The sequence below is a fragment of the Monodelphis domestica genome, chromosome 1, assembly GCF_027887165.1.
Source record: "Monodelphis domestica isolate mMonDom1 chromosome 1, mMonDom1.pri, whole genome shotgun sequence".
In the NCBI taxonomy this organism is placed as follows: domain Eukaryota; kingdom Metazoa; phylum Chordata; class Mammalia; order Didelphimorphia; family Didelphidae; genus Monodelphis; species Monodelphis domestica.
In genome coordinates, this window is record NC_077227.1 from 577,632,904 (window position 1) to 577,647,016 (window position 14,113).

The 14,113-nt window shown below is 42.4% G+C and overlaps 1 protein-coding gene across 1 annotated transcript; it reads right to left on the bottom strand.

Moving 5' to 3' along the window:
- Positions 1-7,015: 7,015 nt before the first annotated feature.
- Positions 7,016-8,416, bottom strand: LOC130457298 (probable E3 ubiquitin-protein ligase TRIML1). Its single transcript, XM_056817646.1, has one exon. The coding sequence runs from the start codon at positions 8,414-8,416 to the stop codon at positions 7,016-7,018; it is 1,401 nt and encodes a 466-aa protein (XP_056673624.1).
- Between the last annotated feature and the right edge of the window lie 5,697 nt (positions 8,417-14,113).

The following is a 14,113-nucleotide window of genomic DNA, read 5'->3' on the forward strand; positions in this document are numbered from 1 at the left end:
CTGTCTCTGTCTCTGTCTCTGTCTCTCTGTCTCTGTCTCTGTCTCTGTCTCTCTGTCTCTCTCTCTCTCTCTCTCTCTTTCTCACTCTCTCTCTCTCTCTCTCTCTCTCTCTCTCTCTCTCTCTCTCTCTCTGTCTCCCTCACTCTCTTTCTCTCTCTCTCTATCTTTCTCTCTCTCTCTATCTTTCTCTCTCTCTCTCACTCTCTGTGTGTGAGTGTGTCTGTCTCAGTCTCTCTGTCTCTCTCTGTCTCTTTCTCTCTCTCTCTCTCCAGAGGCTCCAACTCGCAAGAGAGCAGCTCTCAGGTGAGTAGGACCTTGGTCTGCATTCTTTTTTATTGCCCCCTGGGCACTGCCCCTGAGTTCACACCAAAGGGGCCTGACACCTGGGTTCACACCAAGAGGGCCTTGTCACCTGGTTCATATCAAAGTGGGCGTGGCACCTGGGTTCACACCAAGAGGATCTTTGACACCTGGGTTCACACCTTTGGTCCCCTGGTGTGAGGGCTGCATTCCCAGGAGTCTGAGAGGGCCTGGCACCTGCTAGTCCCCCACCACCACTCCCATCCCCACCCCCAACCCAGGCATTGGGTGTCTACCTTACTTCCTTTCTCTAGGTCTACAACCAAGAATCAACGACCCTGCAAAACTGACTATACTCTTACAGGGGAAAGTATGGTCATTCAACAAAATAGAAGAATTTCAAGATTTTCTAAAGAAAAGACCAGACCTGAACAGAAAATTGGATGTACAAGCACAGAACTCAAGAGAATCATCGAAAGATAATTAAAAAAGAAAAAACAAAACAAAACAAAAGGAATTCTTGTTAAGAGACTCAATAAGTTAAAATGATACGTATCCCTATAAGAAAAGAGGTCATTGGTAACTCTGAAAAACTGTTGTTATTACCTGGGCAGCAAAGAGAAGTACACTTAGAGGGAACAGTGACAAACCCTATAGGACGAAAAGACGTGACACAAATAGGTATACAGATATATGCATGCAAAAATACATACACATGAGAATGCATACACACACACACACACACACACACACATATATATAATTAGAGCTTAAAAATAGGTTAATATTTAAAGAAATGGGAAAAAGAAACAAATGGGGGTGAATTTATACGTCATAAAGAAGCTCATGGTGGGAGGGGGGAGAACATCAATATACTGGAAGGGTAAAGAGGTCGGAGGCAGGAAATACTCAACTTTTATGTGCTTTGACATTGACTCAAAGAGGGAAAAACCATCCAATTCACTGGGGGCAGAGCATAGATTTACGCCCAATAGGGGAGCAGAAGGGTAACAAAAGGTCTGGTGGGGAGGGAAGTAGTACAAGAGAGGGAGGGGTGGGGGGTTAATTTTAGAAAGACTACACGGAAAATAAGGGGGGGCATAAGAAGGGAGGGGGGTAGAAAGGGATGTAAAATAAGGGTGGGAACAAGGGGGAATGTTTAAAAGCAAACGTTGGTGTAGAAGGAAATAGTGAGAGAAGAAAAGGCCAGAACAGGAACAGAAATCAATATGCCGGGAAAGACACAGCTAGTAATCATAACTCTGAATGTGACTGGAATGAACTCACCCATAAAACGCAAGCGAAGAGCAGAGTGGATTAGAATCCAAAACCCTACCATATGCTGTCTACAAGAAACACACATGAGGAAGGTAGATACACATAGGGTGAAAGTAAGAGGGTGGAGCCAAATCTTTTGGGCATCAACTGACAGAAAGAAGGCAGGAGTCGCAATCGTGATATCCGACAAAGCCAAAGTAAGAATAAATCTAGTTAAAAGAGATAGGGAACGTAATTACATCCTGATAAAAGGCAGTATAGACAGTGAGGAAATATCTGTACTCACCACGTATGCACCAAATGGCATCGCATCCAGATTTCTAAAGGAGAAACTAGAGGAGCTCAAGGACGAGATAGATAGAAAAACTATAAGAGTGGGAGACCTGAACCTTACTCTCTCTGAACTAGATAAATCAAACCAAAAAAACAAATAAGAAAGAGGTAAGAGAAGTGAATGAAATCTTAGAAAAATTAGAGTTAGTAGACATGTGGAGAAAAATCAATAGGGACAAAAAGGAATGTACCTTCTTCTCTGCAGCACCTGGTACATTCACAAAAATTGACCATGTATTAGGGCATAGAAACATTGCAAGCAAGTGCAAAAGAGCAGAAATAATAAATGCAACGTTCTCAGATCACAATGCAAGGAAAATAATAATGAGTAAGGGAACATGGAGAGGTGAATCGAAAATTAATTGGAAATCAAACAACACGATTCTCCAAAACCAGTTAGTTAAAGAACAAATCATAGAAACAATTAATAACTTCATTGAAGAAAATCACAATGATGAGACATCCTTTCAAAACCTATTGGATGCAGCCAGAGCAGTACTCAGGGGGAGATTTATATCCTTGAGTTCATATATTAACAAATTAAGAAGGGCAGAGGTCAATGGATTGGGCAGGCAAATTAAAAAATTTAGAAAGAGAACAAATTAAAAATCCTCAGATGAAGACTAAATTAGAGATCCTAAAGCTCAAAGGAGAAATTAATAAAACTGAAAGTCAAAGAACTATTGATTTAATAAATAAGACTAGAAGCTGGTACTTTGAAAAAATTAATAAAAGAGACCCAGTACTAGTCGGTCCAATTAAAAAAAAAAAAAGAAAAGAAATAAACCGAATTGACAGTCTCCAAGATGAAAAAGGAGACCTCACCTCTAATGAAGGAGAAATTAAGGCTATCGTGAAAAACGACTATGCCCAATTATATGGCAACCAATATGGCAGTCTAGGTGATATGGATGAATACTTACAAAAATATAAATCGCCTAGACTAAAAGAGGAAGAAATAAATTACCTTAACAATCCCATATCAGAAAAAGACATCGAACAAGCCATCAAAGCACTCCCTAAGAAAAAATCCCCAGGTCCAGATGGATTCACAAATGAATTCTATCAAACATTCAAAGGACAACTAATCCCAATAGAAAACAGACTATTTGACAGAATGAGCCAAGAAGGAGTTCTGCCAAATTCGTTTTACGACACAATCATGGTACTGATCCCAAAGCCAGTCAGCTCAAAAACAGAGAAGGAACACCAAAGGCCAATCTCCCTAATGACTATAGATGCAAAAATCTTAAATAGGATACCAGCAAAAAGACTCCAGCAAGTCATCACAAGGGTCATCCACTATGCCCAGGCAGGGTTCATACCAGGAATGCAAGGATGGTTCAATATTAGGAAAACCATCCACATAACTGACCGTACAAACGAGCCAACTGACAAAAATCACATGATCATCTCAATAGATGCAGAAAAAGCCTTTCATTGAATGCAACACCCATTCCTAGTGAAAACACTAGAAAGCCTAGGAATTGAAGGGCCTTTCCTAAAAATCATAAACAGTATATAGCTGAAACCATCAGCAAACATCATCTGCAATGGGGATAAACTAGAAGCCTTCCCAATAAGATCGGGAGTAAAACAAGGATGCCCACTATCACCTCGATTATTTAACATTGTACTAGAAACACTAGCAGTAGCAATTAGAGAAGGAATAGAAATGGAAGGTATTAAAACTGGCAATGAGGAGACCAAGCTATCACTCTTTGCTCATGATATGATGGTTTACGTAAGGAATCCTAGAGAACCAACCAAAAAGTTCCTCGAAATAATCAGCAGCTTCAGCAAAGTCGCAGGATACAAAATAAACCCGCATAAGTCATCAGCACTTCTATATATCTCTAACCCATCTCAGCAGCAAGAATTAGAGAGTGAAATTCCATTTAAAGTCACCCTAGACAATATAGAATACTTAGGAATCTGTGTGCCGAGACAAACACAGGAACTATATGAACACAACTACAAAACACTCTCCGCACAGCGAAAACTAGATCTAAACAACTGGAAAAACATTGATTGCTCATGGGTGGGACGAGCTAACATAATAAAAAATGACAATCCTACCCAAATTAATTTACTTGTTTAGTGCCATACCCATTGAACTACCAAAAAACTTCTTTACCGAATTAGAAAACAACCATAAATAAGTTCACTTGGAAGAACAAAAGATCAAGGATATCCAGGGAAATCATGTGGGGAAAAAAAATGCAAAGGAAGGAGGACTTGCAGTCCCAGATCTGAAACTCTACTATGAAGCAGTGGTTATCAAAACAATTTGGTACTGGCTAAGAGACAGAAAGGAGGATCAGTGGAATAGACTTGGCGTAAATGGTCTCAGCAAGACAGCTTATGGGAAAGCCAAAGACCCCAGCTTTGGGGACAAAGATCCATTATTTGATAAAAACTGCTGGGAAAATTGGAAGACAGTGTGGGAGAGATTAGGTTTGGATCAACACCTCACACCCTACACCAAGATGACTTCAGAATGGGTGAATGTCTTGAACATAAAGAAGGCAAGTATAAGTAAATCAGGTGAACGCAGACTAGTATACACGTCAGACCTCTGGGAAGGGAAAGATTTGAAAACCAAGCAAGACTTAGAAAGAGTCACAAAATGTAACATAAATACTTTTGACTACATCAAATTAAAAAGCTTTTGTACAAACAAAACCAACGTAAGTAAAATCAGAAGGGAAGCAACAGACTGGGAAACAATCTTCATAAAAACCTCCCACAAAGGTTTAATTACTCAAATTGACAAAGAGCTAAGTCAATTGTCCAAAAAATCAAGCCATTCTCCAATTGATAAATGGGCAAGGGACACGAACAGGCGGTTCTCAGCCAAAGAAATTAAAACTATTAATAAGCACATGAAAAAATGTTCTACATCTCTCATAATCAGAGAGATGCAAATCAAAACAACTCTGAGGTATCACCTCACACCTAGCAGATTGGCTAACATGACAGCTATGGAAAGTAGTGAATGCTGGAGGGGATGTGGCAAAGTAGGGACACTAATTCATTGCTGGTGGAGTTGTGAATTGATCCAACCATTCTGGAGGACAATTTGGAACTATGCCCAAAGGGCGATAAGAGACTGTCTGCCCTTCGATCCAGCCATAGCACAGCTGGGTTTGTACCCCAACAGGGACAATAAGGAAAAAGACTTGTACAAGAATATTCATTAGCTGCGCTCTTCGTGGTGGCCAAAAATTGGAAAATGAGGGCATGCCCTTCAATTGGGGAGTGGCTGAACAAATTGTGGTATATGTTGGTGATGGAATCCTATTGTGCTCAAAGGAATACTAAAGCGGAGGAATTCCATGGAGACTGGAACAACCTCCAGGAGGTGATGCAGAGCGAAAGGAGCAGAACCAGGAGAACATTGTACACAGAGACTGATACACCGTGGTACAATCGAAGGTAATGGACTTCTCCATTGGTGTCAATGCAGTGTCCCTGAACAATCTGCGGGGATCTAAAAAACACTATCCACAAGCAGAGGATGAACTCTGGGATTCAAAACACTGATGAAAAGCAACTGCTTGACTGCAGGGGTGGAGGGGATACGACTGAGGAGAGACTCTAAATGAACACTCTAATGCAGATACCATCAACATGGAAATGGGTTCGAATCAAGAACACATGTGATACCCAGTGAAATCGCGCGGTGGCTATGGGAGAGGTGGGGGTGGGGGGTTGAGGGGGGAGGGAAGAAAAGGAAATGATCTTTGTTTCCAATGAATAATGTTTGGAAATGACCAAATTAAATCAATCAATGACTAGATAGATAGATAGATAAATAAATAAATAAATAAATAAATAAAGTAAAAAAATAAAAATGAAAAGAAATAATGCCCGCCCCCTCTATCCCCACCCTCCCACCTCTTCTTGTGATCCCTTGGGCATTGGGACCTAGGCGTGGTGTTGCTGAATCAGTGGGCAAGCATAATTTTAGAGCCCTTTAAAGCCCATTCTGTAAAAATGAATTTTGATGACTTACGGAAAAGAAACGTTTAGATCGAAAAACGGCTCCAACGTAGGCTCAAAACTTTTCAACTTGCCAATCAGGTTCCAACTCTTTGGATACTTTTGATAGAGGTCATCAAAAGTATCCTCGGTGATGAAGTGAAGGTCAAATGTGAGCTTCCCTTCGGGGGCAGGCTCAAGGATGCTAAGGAGCCTCTTATTATAAACATAAAATATTTCTTGAAAGACATCAGGATGAATCAAGGATTTCTAATGGGAATGGATTCTAGATGAACCCAAATGGACTCCCAGTTTCCCCAAGGAACGGCTTCTCCTGTGTTTCACCGGCTACACTAATCCTCTCTGATTTGACCAACCCAAATTTATACTATCTAAATAAAACCTACTGCTATTATCTTTGGAAATCTTAACCTCACCTTCAGATGATGAAATAGCAAAGGCTACCTGGTTGAGTCAAGAAGCAAGTTAGGACTCTGAGTCCAAACCAAAGGCCAAGTTTTTCTTTGGTTTTCTCAGAGTTAAAGAATCTACAAAACCCACAATAGATATTCAATAGTGTTTCCCCAGTTGGGAAAGGAAAAGGCTGAGCTCCTTCAGGTCTTTTCCCTCAGACAGACAGACAGAGGGGGGTGGGGTGGCCATGATGCTACCTCCTCCAGTCCTGAGAGAGAGTCTCTGAGAGTGCATATATCTGCCAACTTCCAGAGAGCTTAATTGACACAGAAAAATGGTTATAACTGTCAGCAGTTGAAATGTACACACTCTCTCAGCTCTGCTTCCAACTCCAGTTCTTTTCTCAAGCCAGCCACTTTACTTCTCATCCCTAAACTAATAAAACAGTACTTATTTTCTAATATCACCCTTACAATTCCCAAAATTGGTCTCCAGATCTCTGCTCCTATTATTTTTATGTTATTTTTTTCTTTGTTTGTTTTTCCTTTTCCACTGGTAGCTCTGTGGTCCATCCTTTTCCCGTTGCAGTCCCTTGGTGTCACTCTCGCTGGTCCTGGAGCTTTTCACTAAGGAATTCGGCACAGGATGGATCCTCTCCCTGAATGGAGCCCCAGAGCCTAGGCCAGGTGGAATGGCATGAGCTCCCTCAGGGATGAGGGCTCAGTGGACAGATGGTGAGAGGGATGGGCTGATTCTCCTCCTGCAGCAGGCCAAGGGAGAAGAAAGGCCTGAGAGGACCTTGGAAGGTGACCGGGGGAAAGGCGTAGATCAGGCAGCCCTGGGTCACATTGTAAAATGACAGGTGTCCCCCTTCGTATTGGAGGAAAATGCCCAGCCTGTGCAGGGGTCCTGTATCCTCAGGGTCTTCCATGGTGTGAGAGATCCACAGTTCAAATTGTTCTCCCATGTTGAGGCAAGAGAGGGAGAGCACATCCCCATGGGTGCTGCCCTGGTTGTTTCCTGGCCCTGTACAGATGCCCACTTCCCACTCTGTCTTGCTTCCTACCTCCACCTCCCAATAATGGCTCCCTGAGGTGAAGCTCTGAGCACCCAGCACACAAACAAGACGCTCCACCTCTTCCTGCTGGTTGTCCAGAAGGTCCCACCAATGGCTAGCAAGCCTCACGCTCTTCAGATCTCCAGAGATGCTGAGATAGGAATGGGCTGTTCCCGGATCCAGAAGGATGTGGCTCTGGAAGGCCAGTAGGAGCTCCCTCATTCCAGTGGTTCCACACAGAGTCCAGCTTAGGGCAGCAGGCTCTGGACACCGAAGCAGCAGCTCCCGACTCCTTTCCAAAGTGCTCCTCCCAGCCAGGAGCATCTCCACCAGGGGCTGCTCCAAAGTCTTGTCGAGCTCCTCAATCAGCTTCCTGAGGCTTTGGACATACTTGGAGATTCTGGCCTCACTGGTCCATAATCTCTTCACATTCCTTCTCTTTTCCTTGTCCAGGAGATCCTGTTGTTGGTCCTCTGTCCACACAAGGTGGGTCTTGATATATTCTGGCAAGATGACCCACTTCAGAGTGGCAGCCTCCCTCCGGCACCTCAGCCTCCTTTCTCTCTCCTGCTCCAGCAACATGTGAGCCTCTCTCGCCTTATCCCAGGCCTGGCCAAGGGCTTCCTGCAGCTGTGCCTTGCAGGTCTCCGCAGACTCTTCCAGGGGATACACACGATGACCTTCGTGTTCTTGAGGGAGTAAGCACGAGACACAGAGTGGGCTGAAATCATCTTCACAGAACAGCTTCTGAACGGCTTGGTGTTGGCCACACCTGGCCTGGCCACCCACATCTCTGGGAAGTCTCAGCTGCCTGCTCATGCTGGAGGCCAGGGCCTCCAGGACCTGGGTGGGCTCTAAGGCTCTGGGCTGACTGCTTGCCCTGCACAGTGGGCATGTCCATGGGACTTGGGCTTCCTGCCAGCTCCGAAGAACACACTCTCTGCAGAAGCTATGCCCGCAGTCAAGGGTCACTGGCTGGGTGAAGAGGTCCAAACAGATGGAACAGGTCAGTTCTGACCTGACCTTCTCAGTCATCTCACTGACATCCATCTCTCTGGGACTTGATATCTCTCTGTCTTGCAAGGCTCTCTCTCTCTCTCTCACTCTGTCTCTGTCTCTGTCTCTGTCTCTGTCTCTGTCTCTCTGTCTCTGTCTCTGTCTCTGTCTCTCTGTCTCTCTCTCTCTCTCTCTCTCTTTCTCACTCTCTCTCTCTCTCTCTCTCTCTCTCTCTCTCTCTCTCTCTCTCTGTCTCCCTCACTCTCTTTCTCTCTCTCTCTATCTTTCTCTCTCTCTCTATCTTTCTCTCTCTCTCTCACTCTCTGTGTGTGAGTGTGTCTGTCTCAGTCTCTCTGTCTCTCTCTGTCTCTTTCTCTCTCTCTCTCTCCAGAGGCTCCAACTCGCAAGAGAGCAGCTCTCAGGTGAGTAGGACCTTGGTCTGCATTCTTTTTTATTGCCCCCTGGGCACTGCCCCTGAGTTCACACCAAAGGGGCCTGACACCTGGGTTCACACCAAGAGGGCCTTGTCACCTGGTTCATATCAAAGTGGGCGTGGCACCTGGGTTCACACCAAGAGGATCTTTGACACCTGGGTTCACACCTTTGGTCCCCTGGTGTGAGGGCTGCATTCCCAGGAGTCTGAGAGGGCCTGGCACCTGCTAGTCCCCCACCACCACTCCCATCCCCACCCCCAACCCAGGCATTGGGTGTCTACCTTACTTCCTTTCTCTAGGTCTACAACCAAGAATCAACGACCCTGCAAAACTGACTATACTCTTACAGGGGAAAGTATGGTCATTCAACAAAATAGAAGAATTTCAAGATTTTCTAAAGAAAAGACCAGACCTGAACAGAAAATTGGATGTACAAGCACAGAACTCAAGAGAATCATCGAAAGATAATTAAAAAAGAAAAAACAAAACAAAACAAAAGGAATTCTTGTTAAGAGACTCAATAAGTTAAAATGATACGTATCCCTATAAGAAAAGAGGTCATTGGTAACTCTGAAAAACTGTTGTTATTACCTGGGCAGCAAAGAGAAGTACACTTAGAGGGAACAGTGACAAACCCTATAGGACGAAAAGACGTGACACAAATAGGTATACAGATATATGCATGCAAAAATACATACACATGAGAATGCATACACACACACACACACACACACACATATATATATATAATTAGAGCTTAAAAATAGGTTAATATTTAAAGAAATGGGAAAAAGAAACAAATGGGGGTGAATTTATACGTCATAAAGAAGCTCATGGTGGGAGGGGGGAGAACATCAATATACTGGAAGGGTAAAGAGGTCGGAGGCAGGAAATACTCAACTTTTATGTGCTTTGACATTGACTCAAAGAGGGAAAAACCATCCAATTCACTGGGGGCAGAGCATAGATTTACGCCCAATAGGGGAGCAGAAGGGTAACAAAAGGTCTGGTGGGGAGGGAAGTAGTACAAGAGAGGGAGGGGTGGGGGGTTAATTTTAGAAAGACTACACGGAAAATAAGGGGGGGCATAAGAAGGGAGGGGGGTAGAAAGGGATGTAAAATAAGGGTGGGAACAAGGGGGAATGTTTAAAAGCAAACGTTGGTGTAGAAGGAAATAGTGAGAGAAGAAAAGGCCAGAACAGGAACAGAAATCAATATGCCGGGAAAGACACAGCTAGTAATCATAACTCTGAATGTGACTGGAATGAACTCACCCATAAAACGCAAGCGAAGAGCAGAGTGGATTAGAATCCAAAACCCTACCATATGCTGTCTACAAGAAACACACATGAGGAAGGTAGATACACATAGGGTGAAAGTAAGAGGGTGGAGCCAAATCTTTTGGGCATCAACTGACAGAAAGAAGGCAGGAGTCGCAATCGTGATATCCGACAAAGCCAAAGTAAGAATAAATCTAGTTAAAAGAGATAGGGAACGTAATTACATCCTGATAAAAGGCAGTATAGACAGTGAGGAAATATCTGTACTCACCACGTATGCACCAAATGGCATCGCATCCAGATTTCTAAAGGAGAAACTAGAGGAGCTCAAGGACGAGATAGATAGAAAAACTATAAGAGTGGGAGACCTGAACCTTACTCTCTCTGAACTAGATAAATCAAACCAAAAAAACAAATAAGAAAGAGGTAAGAGAAGTGAATGAAATCTTAGAAAAATTAGAGTTAGTAGACATGTGGAGAAAAATCAATAGGGACAAAAAGGAATGTACCTTCTTCTCTGCAGCACCTGGTACATTCACAAAAATTGACCATGTATTAGGGCATAGAAACATTGCAAGCAAGTGCAAAAGAGCAGAAATAATAAATGCAACGTTCTCAGATCACAATGCAAGGAAAATAATAATGAGTAAGGGAACATGGAGAGGTGAATCGAAAATTAATTGGAAATCAAACAACACGATTCTCCAAAACCAGTTAGTTAAAGAACAAATCATAGAAACAATTAATAACTTCATTGAAGAAAATCACAATGATGAGACATCCTTTCAAAACCTATTGGATGCAGCCAGAGCAGTACTCAGGGGGAGATTTATATCCTTGAGTTCATATATTAACAAATTAAGAAGGGCAGAGGTCAATGGATTGGGCAGGCAAATTAAAAAATTTAGAAAGAGAACAAATTAAAAATCCTCAGATGAAGACTAAATTAGAGATCCTAAAGCTCAAAGGAGAAATTAATAAAACTGAAAGTCAAAGAACTATTGATTTAATAAATAAGACTAGAAGCTGGTACTTTGAAAAAATTAATAAAAGAGACCCAGTACTAGTCGGTCCAATTAAAAAAAAAAAAGAAAAGAAATAAACCGAATTGACAGTCTCCAAGATGAAAAAGGAGACCTCACCTCTAATGAAGGAGAAATTAAGGCTATCGTGAAAAACGACTATGCCCAATTATATGGCAACCAATATGGCAGTCTAGGTGATATGGATGAATACTTACAAAAATATAAATCGCCTAGACTAAAAGAGGAAGAAATAAATTACCTTAACAATCCCATATCAGAAAAAGACATCGAACAAGCCATCAAAGCACTCCCTAAGAAAAAATCCCCAGGTCCAGATGGATTCACAAATGAATTCTATCAAACATTCAAAGGACAACTAATCCCAATAGAAAACAGACTATTTGACAGAATGAGCCAAGAAGGAGTTCTGCCAAATTCGTTTTACGACACAATCATGGTACTGATCCCAAAGCCAGTCAGCTCAAAAACAGAGAAGGAACACCAAAGGCCAATCTCCCTAATGACTATAGATGCAAAAATCTTAAATAGGATACCAGCAAAAAGACTCCAGCAAGTCATCACAAGGGTCATCCACTATGCCCAGGCAGGGTTCATACCAGGAATGCAAGGATGGTTCAATATTAGGAAAACCATCCACATAACTGACCGTACAAACGAGCAAACTGACAAAAATCACATGATCATCTCAATAGATGCAGAAAAAGCCTTTCATTGAATGCAACACCCATTCCTAGTGAAAACACTAGAAAGCATAGGAATTGAAGGGCCTTTCCTAAAAATCATAAACAGTATATAGCTGAAACCATCAGCAAACATCATCTGCAATGGGGATAAACTAGAAGCCTTCCCAATAAGATCGGGAGTAAAACAAGGATGCCCACTATCACCTCGATTATTTAACATTGTACTAGAAACACTAGCAGTAGCAATTAGAGAAGGAATAGAAATGGAAGGTATTAAAACTGGCAATGAGGAGACCGAGCTATCACTCTTTGCTCATGATATGATGGTTTACGTAAGGAATCCTAGAGAACCAACCAAAAAGTTCCTCGAAATAATCAGCAGCTTCAGCAAAGTCGCAGGATACAAAATAAACCCGCATAAGTCATCAGCACTTCTATATATCTCTAACCCATCTCAGCAGCAAGAATTAGAGAGTGAAATTCCATTTAAAGTCACCCTAGACAATATAGAATACTTAGGAATCTGTGTGCCGAGACAAACACAGGAACTATATGAACACAACTACAAAACACTCTCCGCACAGCGAAAACTAGATCTAAACAACTGGAAAAACATTGATTGCTCATGGGTGGGACGAGCTAACATAATAAAAAATGACAATCCTACCCAAATTAATTTACTTGTTTAGTGCCATACCCATTGAACTACCAAAAAACTTCTTTACCGAATTAGAAAACAACCATAAATAAGTTCACTTGGAAGAACAAAAGATCAAGGATATCCAGGGAAATCATGTGGGGAAAAAAAATGCAAAGGAAGGAGGACTTGCAGTCCCAGATCTGAAACTCTACTATGAAGCAGTGGTTATCAAAACAATTTGGTACTGGCTAAGAGACAGAAAGGAGGATCAGTGGAATAGACTTGGCGTAAATGGTCTCAGCAAGACAGCTTATGGGAAAGCCAAAGACCCCAGCTTTGGGGACAAAGATCCATTATGTGATAAAAACTGCTGGGAAAATTGGAAGACAGTGTGGGAGAGATTAGGTTTGGATCAACACCTCACACCCTACACCAAGATGACTTCAGAATGGGTGAATGTCTTGAACATAAAGAAGGCAAGTATAAGTAAATCAGGTGAACGCAGACTAGTATACACGTCAGACCTCTGGGAAGGGAAAGATTTGAAAACCAAGCAAGACTTAGAAAGAGTCACAAAATGTAACATAAATACTTTTGACTACATCAAATTAAAAAGCTTTTGTACAAACAAAACCAACGTAAGTAAAATCAGAAGGGAAGCAACAGACTGGGAAACAATCTTCATAAAAACCTCCCACAAAGGTTTAATTACTCAAATTGACAAAGAGCTAAGTCAATTGTCCAAAAAATCAAGCCATTCTCCAATTGATAAATGGGCAAGGGACACGAACAGGCGGTTCTCAGCCAAAGAAATTAAAACTATTAATAAGCACATGAAAAAATGTTCTACATCTCTCATAATCAGAGAGATGCAAATCAAAACAACTCTGAGGTATCACCTCACACCTAGCAGATTGGCTAACATGACAGCTATGGAAAGTAGTGAATGCTGGAGGGGATGTGGCAAAGTAGGGACACTAATTCATTGCTGGTGGAGTTGTGAATTGATCCAACCATTCTGGAGGACAATTTGGAACTATGCCCAAAGGGCGATAAGAGACTGTCTGCCCTTCGATCCAGCCATAGCACAGCTGGGTTTGTACCCCAACAGGGACAATAAGGAAAAAGACTTGTACAAGAATATTCATTAGCTGCGCTCTTCGTGGTGGCCAAAAATTGGAAAATGAGGGCATGACCTTCAATTGGGGAGTGGCTGAACAAATTGTGGTATATGTTGGTGATGGAATCCTATTGTGCTCAAAGGAATACTAAAGCGGAGGAATTCCATGGAGACTGGAACAACCTCCAGGAGGTGATGCAGAGCGAAAGGAGCAGAACCAGGAGAACATTGTACACAGAGACTGATACACCGTGGTACAATCGAAGGTAATGGACTTCTCCATTGGTGTCAATGCAGTGTCCCTGAACAATCTGCGGGGATCTAAAAAACACTATCCACAAGCAGAGGATGAACTCTGGGATTCAAAACACTGATGAAAAGCAACTGCTTGACTGCAGGGGTGGAGGGGATACGACTGAGGAGAGACTCTAAATGAACACTCTAATGCAGATACCATCAACATGGAAATGGGTTCGAATCAAGAACACATGTGATACCCAGTGAAATCGGGCGGTGGCTATGGGAGAGGTGGGGGTGGGGGGTTGAGG

Excerpts from the sequence above, each read along its gene's own strand:
- LOC130457298 (XM_056817646.1), bottom strand. The coding sequence starts at position 8,416 with ATGGATGTCAGTGAGATGACTGAGAAGGTCAGGTCAGAACTGACCTGT.